Raw genomic sequence first — 18,632 nt, 5'->3', positions numbered from 1 at the left:
GTCTCATGAGGGGAACGGTAAATTCCTTCCTGACCCCAAATATTGGCAATCACATTACTCCCTGGATCAACATTCTTCCCATGTTTACTTATTTGATATATCCCTGTATACCTTTTTCTAAAAAGAGGTCCAATCTTTTTTTAAATCTACCTATTGTATCTGACATCAGTTTCCATGGGTAATGAATGCCACATTGTAACTGCCTTTACTGTAACAAACACTTTCCTTTGTTGCTGGTGAAATCTCCTATCCTCCAATATTAAAGGATGGCCCCATTTCATTTGTACTGCCCATGGGGTGAATAGTTATTTCAACGTTACTTTTATTTACCCGGAATATATTTGTATATAGTTATTATATCCTGTCTTGGCCGCCACTTTTCTAATGTAAAAAAATGTCATTTAGCCAGCCTTTCCCCATAAGTCAGACCTTACATCGCCTTTATTCATTTGGTAGCTCTGATTTGTACTTTTTGTAGTTCAATAATAACTATTGCTATTGAGTCGTGCCCAAAACTGCACTGCATATTTAAAGTGTGTGTCATGGAAGAATAGAACTTAACCCAGGGATCAAGGAACCAGACAGGACAAAGCAGTTCAATAAAGAATTAAAATTCCAGCCGGAGCCAGCAAGCACAACACAAACACACAAATCAGAGCTATACAGACTGAGTGGCTCAGTGAGAAAAGACACTGAGTTTGAAGCAGGGGAACCTGGTTCAATTACCGGTGTTAACTCCTTGCGATTTTGAGCAAGTCACTTTATCTCCCTGTGCCTCAGGCACCAAAAACATAGATTGTAAACTCCAAAGGGCAGGGACCCGTGCCTGCAAAATGTCTCTGTAAAGCGCTACGTATAACTAGCAGCGCTATACAAGAACAAACTATTATTATTATTAAAAACGGGGCATACAGGGGGAATAGGTGCTGGCTAGGTGCTGAGGCCACATCAAAGGCTTACCCAGGACTTTCTTCCACTCTCTGAAGAGGCAGGGACCATCCATGCCACTTTGGTGCAATTCACTGGCAAGCCTCTCAGCTTCAGGTGTCTCTGGCAAAGCTTCGGAGCACACCACTTAGTCCGTCTGCACGTCAGAATGCGCTCTGGAGCGCTGATCTTGTTCCTCTTATCTAGTTTCCCCGCTACCATAGGAAAGCATGGTAGAGCGTCTGGCAACCAATCACAGCGCGGATGCTGCTCACGGACCAATCGGCAGGTGAGGGCTTGCCCGCATTGGCTAATCAGGGCTGGGGGTGGGCTTAGAGAGTTAAAGGGCTTGTGGAGGGGAATACAAATGGGCCAATGGGATCAGCGCCTAACAGAGGGACTCGGAAACGGCTTCCCCTGACTGACAGGATATCTCCCACTGGGCTGGCACTGCTCTGGCTGGAGAGGCAACCATTTGCTCTGCTTTTCAGGTGGATGACCCACCCCCCAACCCGATGTCTGTCCCTGGACACTTTCTTCTTTTTCTCCTCCCCCTCAAGTCCTAGCAGCAGCTATTTTATCTGGACATGCAGAATGCACAAAGGTTTTCTCAGCCCTGCATGTCCAGAGACCCTGGCTCTACTTTATTGTGGGAACCCATACACATTTTTATACTTTATAATATTTTCACAACAGGAATGAAAGAATCACAGTACAGGGTATGCCAGGGGCTACACAGTACATTAAAACCGGTGGGCTAGTTACCATATGAGCCCCAGGGAAGGATGGGTAGGGGCCAGGCTTAACCTTTATTTTACTGGTCTCTGGGCCTCTTTCCATCACAGTTGTCTTACTAAGGATACATATCCTTACTTAGTGGCATATCATATCAATTAAGCATAGGGATACATGCATATTTTAGAATATCAACATGAATGTGTAATGTAATGACGCAGGGCTCCAAATATAGTGTAATGCTGTCACAGAGGTTGTCCGAAATCAATTCTTGATGAAACTCTCCAAACTTTATTTCAACCTCTGGTGATCTGCTATGTCCAGTGCGAAACGCGTTAGGCTTTATTTCACTTTTTGGATACATTTATATGGTTTTTATAAAGAAATAGTTTTGGATTAGCCCTGCGATGGCATTACACAATATATGGAGTGCTACGTCATTACGTTACACATTCACCTTACACCACAAGCAGTGGGAAAATTGGCCTCATTAACCCTGCGGTGAAGCAGTTTCCATTTTTATTAATTCTATCACTAGTTGTTACATAGTTACACAGTAGATGAGGTTGAAAAAAAGCATGTCATTCAACCTATGCTAAATTTAGACGACAGATACTTTATTCTATATTTGTAATTACAGTATATTGATCCAGAGAAAGGTAAACAAAAAAGCCCAGTGAAATATCATCCAATGATGTCCCATAATCTCAAAATTAAATTCCTTTCTGAATACAAATAATTGCAATCAGATTACTCCCTGGATCAACATCCTTTGTATATTTACTTATTTGGTATACCCCGTTTACCTTTCCTTTCTAAAAAGATACTCAACTTTTTTTTGAAGATATCCATTCTATCTGCCATCACAGTCTACATGAATTCCACCTTTAGACTGCCGTTACTGTAAAAACCCCTTCCTTTGTTACTGGTGAAATCTCCTTTTCTCCAACCTTAAGGTATGACCTCTAGTCCTTTGTACTGCCCATAGGATGAATAGTTCTTTTGAAATCTCCTTGTACTATCCCTGAATATATTTGTATATAGTTATCATATCCCCTATTAGTTACCTCTTTTATAATGTAAACAAATCTAATTCTTGAGGTACTCCACTCACAACCTTAGACTAATTTGAAGTTGTCTATCCATCAACCAATTTTCAATCCATGTGCAAATATTTTTACCGAGTCCAATTTGCTTTCTTTTATACACTAGTCTCTTGTGTTGCACCTTAACATTACCTCTATTGATGTTAGGATTACAGGTCTGTAATTCCCCGGTTATGATCTAGCTCCCTTTTTAAATATAGGCACCACGTCTGCTTTACACCAATCTTGTGGTACTGAGCCTGTGGAAATGGAGTCCTTGAATATTAAATGTAATGGTTTGTCTATTACTGAATTTAACTCCTTAAGAACTCTTGGGTGAATGCCATTGGTGCCAGGTGCCTTATTTACTTTAATTTTTATCAAGCCACATGTGCACTTCTTCTTCCGTTAACCAATTGTTTGTTAATATAGAGGTTGTGGCTTCCTCCTGTGGCACTATTTTTTTTCATTCTTCCCTGGTAAATAAAGAGGCAAAGAATTTGTTTAATACCTCTGTATCTCAGCATTAAAGGGTCCCATATATTTTCTTTTCTAATATTTTTGTTATTAAAACGTACCTTAAGAACATTTTAGGGTTGAACTTACTTTCTGCTGCAATCCTTTTTTCATTATCCATTTTTGCTAATTTGATTGCCCTCTTGCAACTTTTGTTACATTCCTTATAATTCTGATATGATGCCTCCGTCCCTTCTGACTTTCAGAATCTAAATGCCTGCCTCTACCTTTCTATTTCCTCCCCTAAATGTTTATTTAGTCACATTGGTTTAGATTTGTTTCTTTTATATTTATTACCCAAGGGTATACACACTGATAAGGCTATTCTAATAATGTTTTAAAGACTGCCGTTTATCTTCCACATTTTTGCCTGCAAAAACCTTCATCCCAATGTATTCCTTGTTGATTAGTCCTCTGTTTATTAAGATCTGGCTTCTAAAATTTAAAGTCTTTGTTGAACCCATATAATATGGCGTTTGATAATTAATTTCAAATGAGACCATGTTATGATCACTGTTTCCCAAATGTTCCTGGACTTGAATATCTGTTATTATTTCTACATTGTTTGATATTACCAAATCCAGTATTGCCTCCTCCTGGTTGGTTCCTCAAAAATTTGGGTCATGTAAGTGTTATTAAGCACCCCAAAAAAACTGTTTCCTCTCGTTGTAATGCTAATCTCATTGCCCCAGTCTATGTCTGGATAATTAAAATCCCCCATTATGCAAACATGACCTAGTTTTGATGCATTTCCATTTGCAAAAGTATTTTGGCTACCTCTTTCTCACAGATGTTTGGTGGTTTATAGCATATCCCTACAAACATTTTCTTTGTACTTTTACCTCCACTGCTAATTTAAATCCAGAAGATCTCTACATTTTCTCTACATTTTCTGAAAAAGGGAATAACCCTCTAAATTAACTGCAAAGTCACGAGTTTCATCCCACCATGTTTCAGTAATGCCTATGATATCATACTGCTCCCTTGTAGCTATTAATTTAAGCTCACCCATTTTATCTGTCAGGCTTCTTGCATTAGCAAGCATGCACTTAAGGTTTTTTTTTCCAGTCTGTGCAATTATCTTATCTGCTCCTGCATTTCTACTCCAATTGGATTTAGTTTTTAGAAGTTTTCTAGTATTATCTGTATTTTTATGGGTGTCTCCCTGCTTGCCAAACTCCATATTTCCCCCATTCTGCCTGCATGACCCCTATTTTTCTATTCCTATCTATTTCATCATTTGTTTATTGTCTCTCTTCCATCCTTCCTAGTTCAAAATCTCCTCCAACCTTTTTACCATCCTCTCCCTAGCACAGAAGATCCCTCTTCATTGAGATGCAACCCATCCCTACCATAAAGATAGCACCTCTCAGAAATAGAATCCCAGTGCTGTAAAAACCTCAAATCCTCTCTCCTACTCCACTTTCTTAGCCATGCACTAACGTCCCCAATCTCTGACTATCTCCCTGGGGTAGTGCATTGCACTGGTAGTATTTCAGAAAATACTACCTTGGAGGTCCTTGCCTAAAGCCTGCGGCCTAGATCCCTGAAATAATTTTTTAGGACCCTACTTTCTCTAATTTTGTCATTGGTGCCAACGTGTACCAAGACCGTCAGGTCACTCACAGCCCCTACCAACAATCTGTCTACCCAATCCGCAATGTGCCCAACTTGAGCCCCCAGGAGACAACTGTTCAGTTCATACGGTCATGGCAACAGATTGCCCTATATACCTTCCTAATAATGGCGTCCACTACCACCAACAACCTTTCTTGGTTTCTGAGTATCCTGAGTCCCTTTTGTGATGGAGGAACCATTCTCCTGGCTGCTACAGGAATCAGTCTCCCCCAGCCTTGCCATTCTGGCAAATCTATTGGGATGGGTCAGCTCAGAACAGGCCTGCCTTTTCCTCTTCCCCCTGCTTCCCAGCTACCTATCTGTTCCTGGTCCTCACTCACAGGTCCACCCTCTGCACCACTAGTCCCTCAATGTTGCACGTTGCCTCTTCAAACAGCAATCTGAGACTCTAAAGAGACCACCTGCTCACATTTCTTCGCTGTGGTATGCTCTCTAGAATAGTTGCTCCAAATGTATATACATGTGGCAAAATGTGCATTGAGTGGCAATCTCAATCCTGCTCATTGTTGCACTATGGATTATAACGTGCTAACAATTTACTGTACTGTAGTTCTATATACCTTTTTTCACGCCTTCCTAGTTCCAACTCCCCCTGGTTCTAACTCCACGCTTAATTCAAACAGTAATTGAAATCAAACAGTAATTCAGTCACACAGATCAGGACATGCAAGCTCAGAATTCGTTACAAGCCTATGTCTTAAAGACTTGAGTATTGACTTTATGAATGTAGACTGCTAAGAATGTGATGTTTTTCACTTATAATATCAATTTCGTTGAGTGACATTTGTGGGTTTCTTTCCTTTCAGAGATGCAAGAACCTTTTTATTGCATGGCATCAACAGAATAGGGAGAGTTTATAAGAAGGCTGTTTATCTGCAATACACCGATGACTCTTATACAGAAGAAATAAAAAAGCCAAATTGGCTGGGGTTTCTGGGCCCTATCATGAAAGCTGAGGTTGGAGACACAATCACCGTTCATCTTAAAAACTTTGCGTCTAGACCATACAGTTTACATCCACATGGAGTTGAATACACAAAGACCAATGAAGGTACGATGAAATTGTGTTTGTGCAAAAGATTAATTGAGTTATTTAATAATTTCCAATAGTCATTTGTATGTCTATTAATGTAATCAGAATATCAAGGCTACATGGGTAAATTAGAGTGTTCAGTTCCTGCAATAAACTCAACGGATAAATTGTCAACTCATTGATTTTCTGTGAGTCTCACTGATATTTCATATATCAGTCGTCTTATAGTCTATGTAGACGATGTGTGCCGCTGCCGGTTTTAAACAACAGAAACACAGCTTATGGTTCAGCAAAAAGGGAGCAGCAAAATAAACATACCTAGCTCTTACATGAAGCTCTAACATCACTCTCAGTACCTATTGGAGGGTTGGGAGGCTAGGTCCCTTTCCAACAACAAAATACATTAGTTCAAGGTGAAGGTCAATTATCTTCAGGGGCCCAGCTTCCTTCAGTCTGGCTAGGAGAAGGGAGGGGGGAGGGAAGAGTCCCAGTGCAGGCTTCTCTCCACAGCGGTTCTGGTTCCAGTACTTTTCTAAATCAGAGAGAGCCATAGTTCCCACGTGATCTCTCCAGCAGTCCAGGATATCACCCCGCACTAGAGATCATCTTGCACTGAGAGCTGTAGCTCTTTAAATAACTAAAGAGCCAGCTGAGCAGGTTAATTAGAACAGTTGCTCTGAATTAACCTGCCCAGTGCTAGGCACAAGCTGTCCACACAAGTTTCTCTGCAAAGCTATTTAGACAGGGAAGGCACCCTGTTACAGTCTTCAACAGAGTTACTGCAAGATGCCCGTGCTTTTCATTTAAAATGCCATTTATCGTCCCAACGCCAAAAATCTAATTTCTATTTAACACATTAATGTGGATAAACAAAGCCATTGACCCCTACCAGAGCATCGATGCTTTATCCAATGGCGCCAACATGTATGCAGTAATACACACAGCCAGGTGGCCAAAGCTTGTTACTACAATTACAGACTGAAAAGCACCTTCCCACATACTATGTCTAAGTATTAGTTTTTCCCACAATAAATGGGAAGACAATCATGACCATGTGCATGTACACTAAGCAGCATGTGTTGGCTTTTCTACAAATGAAAGCACTCAAGCATATAACCTCAATTTTCTGTAACATTTTAATGGGATATGTGGAATATGCTGGGACCATATATATCAATCTAATAGTAAAATGTAAGTGAACTGTGGGTAAATCAGTTTACATCTCCAGGTGCACTGTATCCAGATAACACTTCTGGTTCACAGAAGAATGATGATGCTGTCAAGCCAGGTGAATCATATATATACAAATGGGATGCTGTGAAGGAACAAGGACCAACTGAGAAAGAGGCTGATTGTGTGACAAGGATTTACCACTCACACATTGATGGTCCTAAGGATGTCTACTCCGGTCTTGTAGGACCATTGATCATCTGTAAAAAAGGTAAGTGGTGCATTTAATTCTTCTAAAATGAACATTTTGGGAGTTATTTACTAAAGTCTCCTGGCTGCAAAATAACTACACAAAATGTATCAAGGAAACACACTCTCATTGAAACAATATAATTGTCTTAGTTGATAAACATTCTGAGTGTCTGTAAGAGACATGTGCAGAGGTACAACCAGAGAGACAGAGACAAATTTGGGGACATTAAACCATGGCTTTTATTCAGCCCGTCACTTTAAACAATGTAGGAAACACAAAATAAATAAACATCCTATTCCTTTGCAAGGGCCAACTAACTGCTTATTTTTCTGTGAATAATAATAAGTGAACATAAACCCACAGACAAACTAACATAAATGAAAAAGTTAATGTATTTAAGAAAATATACACATCAAATGTTTACCCTAAGTACTGTTTAGTTGTTTTTTAATATGTTTGTGGATTCTGTTTGCAACATTTCTCACTCAAAGGAGTGGGATTATCTTTATAATTAATCTGATGTGATATGTGCCCGGAACAAGCGCAATGCTTATTTTATCATTTGACGGGTCACTAGAATATAACGAATCTGGGAGTGACTAGGCTTATAAAACCAAACAGCAGTTGCTAATGAGGGGGATATACCCCCCATAGCTTTGAAGGGTATTGGTTAATGTAATTACCAGGTCAGTGACGTAAGATTTGGCGTGTTATAATGTTTATAAAGGACACAAGAACACTAGTCTGGAAACCTGATGAAGGGAGGCGTGGTCCCCGAAACGTTGTGTGGTTTTATCTTTCTGGCACCTTCATAAAGGTCACAATAAAGAGGATGAAAAATTGAAAAAAAACTTCAAGTGTAGCCTGGTTTCCCACTGTCATTTTCCCTACTTATCCAACACGAACGCTCTGCTACCTTCGATACTTTTATCACTCTCTTCTGCTTCATATTCTAAACTCTCTTGGTATCCATAACAAAACTCTATGCTGGTTCTCCTCATACTTCTTCCATCGCACATTTTCTGTCTCTGTTTCTAACATGTCCACGTCTCCTGTTGTTCTGTCTGTTGGTGTAACTGAGGGCTCTGTTCTGGGACCTCTCCATTTCTCTATCTACACACTATCACTTGGTGACCTCATCAACTCTTTGGGCCTTAGAGATCATCTCTAGGCAAATGATACACAGATATATCTATCCACACTTACCCTCACACATGTGGCTCCTGGCTATATCCTCATGGATGCTTCTCCATTGTCTTAAACAGAATATGTCTAAAACTGAGCTCCTCATATTTGCCATAAAACCTGGTTTAATATCCCTTTTCCATCACAGTAAACAGTACTGCCATCTATCCTTGATTGCTGAAATTACATATAATAAAAACATACACGGTCCACAAGAGAAATGATCTGACAGATTCATTATGTTGAAAACAATAGCACAAGTCATCTAAATATCCTGATGAAGCTTTTACATTCTTTACACAAATAATTTAGGCCCTTAACTTTGAATACATTTTCTATTCATTTTACTGCAGGTCTCATAAATGGAGCAAAGGAGAAACCGTACGAGGAATTCATCTTGATGTTTTCTGTGGTAGATGAAAATCTTAGCTGGTATCTGGATGAAAATATCAACACCTACATCACTAACCCAACCTTGGTGGATACAGAAAATGAGGAGTTTCAGGAGAGCAATAAAATGCATTGTGAGGTCACTTTTCACACAGGAGTTTAAATAATTGAATCAATATTTGCTGTAGATTGTCCATAACGTTAAATGCCCTATAGATTGACAATAACTTTCATACACATATAAGGCCATATGTACTAAGCAGTGCTACTCCACAAGACACCTAGCACCGGTTCGTAAGCATGGCCCATTCCAGGTGTCGACCGGCATGGAAGGTGCCACCTGCAGTCACACTGTTTAGTAAATATGGCCCCATGTGGCCTATTTACATGAATGAGGCTGCAAGGTGTCCTCCAGAATGGAAGGTATCTTATGAAGAAACGCTTCTAAGTAAACATGTCACATATTAATACTCAGATCTTTCAATCCAATGTACTTATCGTTTATTTGTTTCCAGCCATCAATGGATACATGTATGGAAACCTTCCCGGTCTTTCTATGTGTGATAAAAAGGAAGTACATTGGCATCTGTTTGGGATGGGAAATGAAGTAGATCTTCATGCAGCCTTCTTTCATGGACAAGTTTTAACAGAACAGCATCACCGCGTTGATACCATTAATCTCTTTCCTGCCACAATGATTGGAGCTGTCATGGTAACAAATAACCCCGGAAAGTGGCTTCTCAGTTGTCAAGTTAATGACCACCTAGAAGGTACATTTACATTAATTGTATTATACAAATATACAATTATGTTGGGCCTGGCTAATAGAATGTGATTATAGGCCTGGTATATCTAGATGTGGAAAATATTGGTTTTCTCTTTATTCCTTCAGTGATGGAAAGGGACATGAAACACATTGCAGACCAATGACAATCAGGCATACTTCCAGTTTTAATGTGGAATAAGCAAATACTAATGTATTTGTATTCTCCTTCTCGTATTTATTTGAATGTTGAAGAATTTAATTTATATGATTTTTTTTTAAAGGTACAATGCTTAATGGAGTGGGGGTTAGGGTTAGGGTTACACACACAAAGAAAGGTGTCCCCTGGAGTGTTTCTTTAAGTCCGAAATGCAAAAAAGGGAGGATTTACTTGTAAATTTCATCTTGCTACCTCAATGTTGGTGAGTTTGCCCCAAAAGATGCAAGATTAGCTGTTTTAGCTCTGTTGGGCAGGGACGCCCTAATTTAATTACTTTAATTACCTTTATCATGCATTTTTCTTACTTTCCCCTGTACTGTCTACCTAATTATGTACATTAAGCACAAATATACTTGCTCCACCTCTGAATAGCTCAGGTATGTGCGCTAAGGGTGAATAATAGACAATAGCAAAAATAAACCACCAATTACATGCACTCAACACCTAAGTGCACAAAATGTTTCAATGGGCTGAAAATAGCATACGTTTTAAATAAATAGTAATGAAAAATGTACAATATAGCCACGAATGGATTGAGTTCACCATTGACCTACAAGAGTGCTAATGATGTTTCTTGATATACATTACCCCTATATCCATTGGTACCTGAACAACAAGAGGTATTACTAATGCTATTCAGTATACAGTACACAGCTCCCTCATTCATTGGTGTTTGAGGGACCTAGGTTCTGTAGTACAGCAAAACTGAGGGCCAAATACTGAAGAGAATCAGTCGTGTATTGAGAAATCCTGGTATATTTTATATTGCCTAAAGTGCTGCTCATCCCTAAATAGATAAGGAATGTACAGAAAATGTATTAATTTACATTTATTCTTACTTTCAAAATAAAAATCAACATAGAACTCCAACGAGCTCCTATCATACAGTGAATTTAAAACAGTCCACTTCAAATCGACAGCCAGGGGGTTGTAGTTTACCATAGAGATAGCTCTAATCTAATGTAATTCATTCACCACAGTAGGTTGGGTATAGAGCTGGGAGTGGAGCAGGGTGGTAGCATAGGATGGCGGGAGAAGATGATGGAAGCAGCCCGCCAGAGTGAAGCAGGACAGCAGAGGAGTTGGACAGCGACAGAAGACAGCCGGGCAGCAGCGTACCCAAGCGGTCCAATCCGGAAGTTTTCATTTACTTTTAGTGTCTGCCTCTGCTTCAGCGCACTCCTCCCCGGCCGTCCTCCTCTGCCATCCTGCTCCGCTCTGGCAGGCCACCGTCATCTCCCGCTGCCATCCTCTGCCACCACCCTGCCCCACTCCCGAGGTCCTCCTCCATCAAAGCCAGGTAAGCATGGAGGAGGGTTGTGAGAAGGAGGAGGAGAGGCTGATGAGGAGGAAGGGATGAGGAGGAGGAGTGGATGATAAGGAGGAAGGAGCGATGAGGGGGTAATGAGGATGGGGTGATGATGAGTAGGAGGGAATGATGAGGAGGATGAGGTGAGGGTGAGGAGGAGAGGGTGATGAGGAGGGGGTGAGGAGGAGAGGGTGATGAGGAGGAGTGAGGAAGAGGACGAGAAGGAGGAAGGGGGGATAAGGCGAGGAGGGAGAGCAGATGAGGGACGGAGGAAGAGAGATGAGGGGAGGAGGAAGAGAGATGAGGGGGAAGAGAGAGGATGAGAGGAGGGAGAGGGAGAGAGGATGAGGGGAGGGGAGAAAAAAATTGCAGTCAGTATTATCTTATACTACTACACTAATTTATTTATTTTTTAAAATGTAGAACATTTGTCCTGTTTTACTGTTTTAAAAATAGCTTTTATAGAAAAAGAGGCCTTTTAGGTAAAATGGGCAGTGGACAGTCTAAAATATTACTTAATAGGAGTCCATTTTTCTAAATTTCCGATCACGCTCCATTAAAATGGTTTCACACGATGAAGGACTCCCACCTCAGATTGACCAGGTGGTACCTGTCCCTTTAGCCGTTCCACTTTGACATCCAACATAGGTCAGGCAAGGGGAATACAAATGCAGTCTTCTTGTCCCGAGAGGGAGTAGTGTGACGGGTTTTAGCCGCAGTTAGCCCTGGCAATTTTTAAAAAAAGCCCTGCTCAGTAGATTGTACAATATAATGTTGGTGGCACAGGGAGGCAAACAGAGATAGAATAAATGAGCCAAGAAACATAGAGCTCACACTTGAAATCAAACTAGCCTCCCCGGCTTCAAAGGTGATGTAATTGGTTTAAGACTCCTCTACTCAGTCTCAGAGAGACACTTCTTCAGTCCCTATACACACATAGAACATAAAAATGTCAACATTGATAAAGAGCTCATTACCCCCTTTAGTAATTGTAAAATGCTAAGTTTATACAATGTGGCTGTGCTAACTGATCTCCCCATGTATGTTATGTTAGACCTGTTAGATATGTTTAACAACGAACAACTAAGCCAACATTGCACAATTTGTTCTGTTTGTTTATTCGCTCGGAATGTGTGATTTCAATAGACAGGATATTTTAGAAGCGGAAAATGTTATAGAATACGGCGGGGGGAAAAATCCTGCTTCTTTTTTCCTTGTGAAATCATGCGATTTGACATGTACAATAACGCAGCTATTGGAATAGGCCCCTAAGTATCTCTATATAGTCAGGCACACATAGTAGTCCCTTTGCATATAGAGTTTATCAACTGTAACCTAACAGTCGTTACCAGCTGGTCAAATATTTCCCAAAATAGTGGTCTCACTTTTGGTGTTCCAATAGGTCTGGGGTCTTCAACCTTTCAAAACAGAAGAATCTTTTTTTTCTTTGATCAAAATATTTAGAGAGCCACAACACATGCATATATATGAAAACACTGCCCACAAACACATACATGATACACATACATGATACAGTACATTAAACAGTACATACACTAATATGTATATATAAGCATTAACATAAAACAAACTTACTTAAATCAAATTAGGGAAAGAAAAAAAAATATTCCCCCACCCTCCATTCAATTATTCACCCCTTCCTCTCACTCAATCTGTCCACCGCCACCCACTCCAAGAATTTTACCTTGGGGCACAGTGTGAGACCTCTGGTTCAGCGTCGCTGGAGTGGTCACATGTGCGGATGCGGAAGTTGGACCCACAGCTTCGATTGGCTTCAGAGGGCACGGCCACAGCTGCCGGAATGTGGAAGAGTGGCCCAATTTCCAGCACCGGCCGGGCTCCCAAACAGAGACTCATGTTTTTACTCAAAGAGTCGCATGTGGCTCGTGATCCACAGGTTGCAGTCCCCTGGAATAGGTTTTAGAATATCAGGTGTTGGCATTGGTGCTGAACTATCGTAATTTTTGGAGAGATCTGATAAATTTCTCCTTTTCCGCATTAGAAGGAACTTTGCTGATGGAAGTGAACAATACTACCCAGCATTGCTTTACAATCCAGCATGCTTATTTTCAGGGCAGTGGTAATGTAATATGCTCATCATGATCTTGCTCTATAGGTGGTATGCAGGCAATTTATGAAGTGCGCAATTGCTCAGTAGAAGCAAAAAAGAAGAGATGTGGAGTGACTAATGAAAGACATTACTACATTGCTGCAGAGGAGATCATCTGGAACTATGGTCCATCTGGAATAAACCAATTTACAGGACAGAAATTAGACAAACCAGACAGGTAAGAAGTTCTAGTTTATTAATCATTTCATGAGAGATACAGAGATGCACCTTTATGCAACAGGTGGAGAAACACCTCTGCACAAAAAGGAACACACTAACGGCCATTATAGTTGTATGGGGGGATATATATTTATCGCCACATGTTTGTAGTAGGGTTGCCAAATGTCTCGTATATATATATATGGGATTATCCCCTATTTGAAATAATTTGTCCCATTGTCTCTGAAAGGTCTGTCGCATAATTGTCCCGTATTTCAGAGGCAACGGAACAATTCAGGGACGAAGGTTGGCCAGCAGCAACAGGAGGATGGCAGCGGTGCTGCGGCAGAAGGCAGGGGATGGCAGATGAGGAGGATCATGGCAGACCATACCGCCCCAGCGGTATGACCCGGAAGTCAATTACATCTTGCAAATCTGCTGGGGTGGGCTCCACCATTGCTCTCTGCTGTCATCCCCACCATGGTCCTCCTCTTCATCCGCCATCCCCTGCCTTCTGCCGCTGCTATCCTTCTCCTGCCAACTTTCCCCGCCAGGCAAGTGCTATGCAGCAAGAGTGACTGTGAGGGGGGAGGAGGGGCTGTAAGGAAGTCGGGAGGCTCACATGAGTAGGAGGAGGGGGGCTGAGAGGGGGCGAGGGCTAAGGGATGGAGGGAGGAGGGGGGCTGAGAGATGGATAAAGGGAGGAGAGATGGATGAAGGGGGGGGAGAGATGGAGGGAGAAAGGAGATTGAGGGAGGAGGGGGGCTGAGAAATGGAGGGAGAGATGGATGGAGGGGGGGATCAGAATATTGGGAAGTTAAACTGTGTGTGTTTTTGTCATCAATACATATAGAAAATGTCTGGATTTAAATAGAAACATTTGTACTGGATTTTGGCGTCCGGGCATCCTGTATTTAAAAAAAAAATTAAATGTGGCAACCCAAGTTGTAAGTTTAAAATATTCTGGTGAAAGTATTGAACTAAATGACCCATATTTATGAAGAAAGAATATAGATAAATTATTTAGTACATTACTATGTACTTTATCACGTTTAATTTAAAATTAAAGAATACTGTTTGGCTGAATTACGTTTACAGTGAATCAGCAACATTTTTTGAGATGAATGAGAACAGAATTGGCGGATCGTATAAGAAGGCTGTTTATGTTGGGTACACAGATGGGACATTCACAAAACAGAAAGAAAGACATCCTGACGAGAGTCACCTTGGAATCCTAGGTACTGTATCTAGGATTTGCATATTTTATTTGCTTGGGTCTTTTAATTAACCAATATGAGCCTGATCATAGGATTTTCTTCCACTTGCCAACATTATCAAACTATCTCTGCAAATGCATAATAATCATAAATACTAAATAGAATATGTTTGCACTTGATGCCCCTTTTACCAGAATGTGATTTGTGTTGAAAATCTATTACTCTAATCCAGGGGGGCGCAAACTTTTTTCCCTGCGCCCCCCTGACGGCTGTCCCCTCACTCCCGCGCCCCCCCCAACCCCAACTTACCCTCGCACCGGCGTAATGACGTCACGTTGCCATAGCAACGTGACGTCACATGACCTCGCAGCGTCATTTTGACGCCGCGTTGCCATGGCGACGCCGGGAGGAAGCCGCCGGAGCCACGGGTAAGTATGGTTTACAGAGGCCCTGCAGCTCCCCCGGCACTTAATTTAAGTGCCTTCGGGAAGCGCGCGGGGCCTCTGTAAACCCCGCGTCCCCCGTCGGCAGTCTCGCGCCCCCCCTGGGGGTCGCGCCCCACAGATTGCGCACCGCTGCTCTAATCAATGCTTCTTTTTATCAACACAAATGGAAGTATTATATTTTGACATGAGATACTTTGCCATATCTATATCTTATTGCAACATGACCATAAGGTAATGGACAGTAGTATGGTAGGATATTATTGGAGAGGAAAAATTAAGCACTTTGTAGCTCATAGAGAAAAACTGTAGTACTATACTAGGAAGTATATGAGAAAAACAACAGATTATAATGTTTATTCTCATAATTCCTAGTACATACAATGGTGTTCATATTGTCCCTTTACATAATTACACACAATAATCTTAAAGTACATAGATGGTCATTAAACCAGGTTGCCATGTTTTAGAACACACTATGCTAGTATTATTCAGGTTTAAACATACTCACGGTCAATTATGGCTCTTTTTTGCAGCTAAACTGGGTAATGGTTGCATCTACTGTCTGTTTGGGATACATTGATATAAAACCTTCCACTTTTATGTAGTGTCCACAAATTGTCCTCTGGCTCATCTCATAAAATGATTAGTGGGTGGTAATTGCACTATATACCCAATAGTTTCTGAAAAGCATAACGCTTATTTTCGCCCTGATGTCTTTGTCTTGCTTGTAAAAACTAGGACCTATCATCTTGGCACAAGTAGGAGATGTTCTGAAGGTAACATTTAAAAACAATGCAAGCCGACCGTACAGTATCCAGGCGCATGGTGTGAGCTACACCAAAGACATGGAAGGAGCAGTCTACAAAACAAGCACTGCTACTCAAGGTGAATGCAAACATTATGCGGAATGTTTAGCCTTTTCTCTAAACATTGTCACGTTGACTCTTTGGCGTTTATGTAGTAAGCTTAAAAAATGTCAGCATTGGCATTACGTTTGAAGTATGCATCAATGTCCCACTCGTTGCTATAATTCTGGTATATCTGCATCAAGAAATGATATGGGGAGTTATCAGAAGCATTACACATACAGTTAGGTCCGGAAATAATTGGACACTGACACCATTTTCTTAATTTTGGCTCTGTACGCCACCACAATGGATTTGAAATGAAACAACCGAGATGCAATAGAAGTGCAGACTTTCAGCTTTAATTCAAGGGGTTGAACAAATATATCGTATGAAACGTTTAGGAATTGCAACCATTTTCATACAAAGTCTCCTTATTTCAGGGGCTCAAATGTAATTGGACAAATTAACACAATCATAAATAAAATGTTCATTTGTAATACTTTTTTGAGAATTCTTTGCAGGCTATGACTGCTTGAAGTCTGGAACGCATGGACATCCTCCTTTGTGATGCTTTGCCAGGCCTTTACTGCAGCTGTCTTCAGTTGTTGTTTGTTCGTGGGTCTTTCTGCCTTAAGTTTTGTCTTCAGCAAGTGAAATGCATGCTCGATCGGGTTGAGATCAGGTGATTGACTCGGTCATTGCAGAATATTCCACTTCTTTGCCTTAAAAAAACTCCTGGGTTGCTTTCGCAGTATGTTTTGGGTCATTGCCCATCTGTAAAGTGAAGCGCCGTCCAATCAACTTCACTGAATTTGGCTGAATCTGAGCAGACAATATATCCCTATACACTTCAGAATTCATCCGGCTGCTTCTGTCCTCTGTCACATCATCAATAAATAATAGTGACCCAGTGCCATTGTTAGCCATGCATGCCCATGCCATCACACTGCTCCACTGTGTTTTACAGATGATGTGGTATGCTTCGGATCATGAGCCGTTCCAAGCCTTCTCCATACTTTTTTCTTCCCATCATTCTGGTACAGGTTGATCTTAGTTTCACCTGTCCAAAGAATGCTGTTCCAGAACTGGGCTGTCTTTTTTAGATATTGTTTGGCAAAGTCTAATCTGGCCTTTCTGTTCTTGAGGCTTATGAATGGTTTGCACCTTGTGGTGAACCCTCTGTATTTGCTCTCGTGAAGTCTTCTCTTTATGGTAGACTTGGATAATGATATGCCTACCTTGAGAGTGTTCTTCACTTGGCTGGATGTTGTGAAGGGGTTTTTCTTTAACATGGAAATGATCCTACGATCATCAACCAATGTTGTCTTCCGTGGACGTACAGGCCTTTTTGTGTTACAGAGCTAACCAGTGAGCTCTTTTTTTTCTCAGAATGTACCAAGCTGTTGATTTGGCCACTCCTAATGTTCCTGCTATCTCTCTGATGGGTTTTCTTCTGTTTTTGCAGCCTAAGGATGCCCTGTTTCATTTGCATTGAGAGCTTCTTTGACCGCATGTTTTGGGTTCACAGCAACAGCTTCCAAATGCGAATGCCACACCTGGAATCAAGTCCAGACCTATTACCTGCTTAATTGATGATGAAATAATGAAGGAATAGCCCGCACCTGTCCATGAAACACCTTTGAGTCAATTGTCCAATTACTTTTGGTCCCTTGAAAAAGAGGGGGCTACATATTAAAGAGATGTAATTCCTAAACCCTTCCTCCAATTTGGATGTGAATACCCTCAAATTAAAGCTGATAGACTGCACTTTAAGCCCATCTTCATTATTTAACTTGAATTTATTTTGGTACACAGCCGAAATAACAAAACTTGTATCAGTGTCCAATTATTTCCGGACCTAATTGTATTATAGCATGTATCAGCTTGTGCATTTTATAGACATGCTACATGAAACTGATAGTCAACTGTGTACATGAGATTCATCTAATTGTGAAGCAATGTTTTTCAATCATAAAATCAATGGAAATGCTGATAAGCATTTTAAAGAACCTTTAATAAAATAGCTGAAGCACATCATAAAAAATAACTCTATGTGGAGTGTCATTTCTTTTTTTTACAATTATTGTTATAATAGGTCTGGGAGATGTTCCTTCACTTGCCTCACATGTAACTCCTGGGGAAACGTTCACATATGAATGGGCCGTACCAGAGAATGTGGGTCCCTCCGACGATGACCAAAACTGCATACCGTGGCTCTACTTCTCATCTGTTGATGCTATAAAAGACACAAATTCTGGACTCGTGGGTCCCCTGTTAGTGTGTAGATTCTTAACTAACAACAAAGAGGTAAATCACAAGGCTATATTATGATAGTGTCTTTCTACAAACCAATAGCAGTAGAAAACATAATGGATATGTTAATTAAATACATTATTCTTAAAATGGCAATTAAAAATGTAATTGAGTACAGTAGGATTTTTTTACTTACTTTTCCATAGACCATCGATGCCAGTTTATGTTTTTTGATGTAGCAACTCCATTTTTACATAGTTGGATTGACTTTTGTTTCTATAGAACTTTCAATAAATGTTGTAATGAGCACATTCCGCGAGCTGCGATTCAGAATGGTCAAGCAGCGGAAGTACT

The 18,632-nt window shown here is 40.7% G+C and overlaps 1 protein-coding gene across 1 annotated transcript in view; it reads left to right on the top strand.

Moving 5' to 3' along the window:
• LOC142465935 (ceruloplasmin-like) overlaps positions 1 to 18,632 on the top strand; it is a 30,244-nt gene that overhangs the window by 1,106 nt on the left and 10,506 nt on the right. The window contains exons 2-9 of the mRNA XM_075570411.1: positions 5,708 to 5,952; positions 7,163 to 7,375; positions 8,896 to 9,066; positions 9,448 to 9,702; positions 13,362 to 13,533; positions 14,613 to 14,752; positions 15,916 to 16,062; positions 18,121 to 18,332. Of these exons, the coding sequence (XP_075426526.1) occupies positions 5,708 to 5,952; positions 7,163 to 7,375; positions 8,896 to 9,066; positions 9,448 to 9,702; positions 13,362 to 13,533; positions 14,613 to 14,752; positions 15,916 to 16,062; positions 18,121 to 18,332 (1,555 nt within the window). The remainder of the gene's footprint in view (positions 1 to 5,707; positions 5,953 to 7,162; positions 7,376 to 8,895; positions 9,067 to 9,447; positions 9,703 to 13,361; positions 13,534 to 14,612; positions 14,753 to 15,915; positions 16,063 to 18,120; positions 18,333 to 18,632) is intronic.

The sequence above is a fragment of the Ascaphus truei genome, chromosome 14 (genome assembly GCF_040206685.1).
Source record: "Ascaphus truei isolate aAscTru1 chromosome 14, aAscTru1.hap1, whole genome shotgun sequence".
In the NCBI taxonomy this organism is placed as follows: Eukaryota; Metazoa; Chordata; class Amphibia; order Anura; family Ascaphidae; genus Ascaphus; species Ascaphus truei.
The sequence above is the reverse complement of the archived record's forward strand: the minus strand, read 5'-3'. Positions and strand labels throughout refer to the sequence as shown.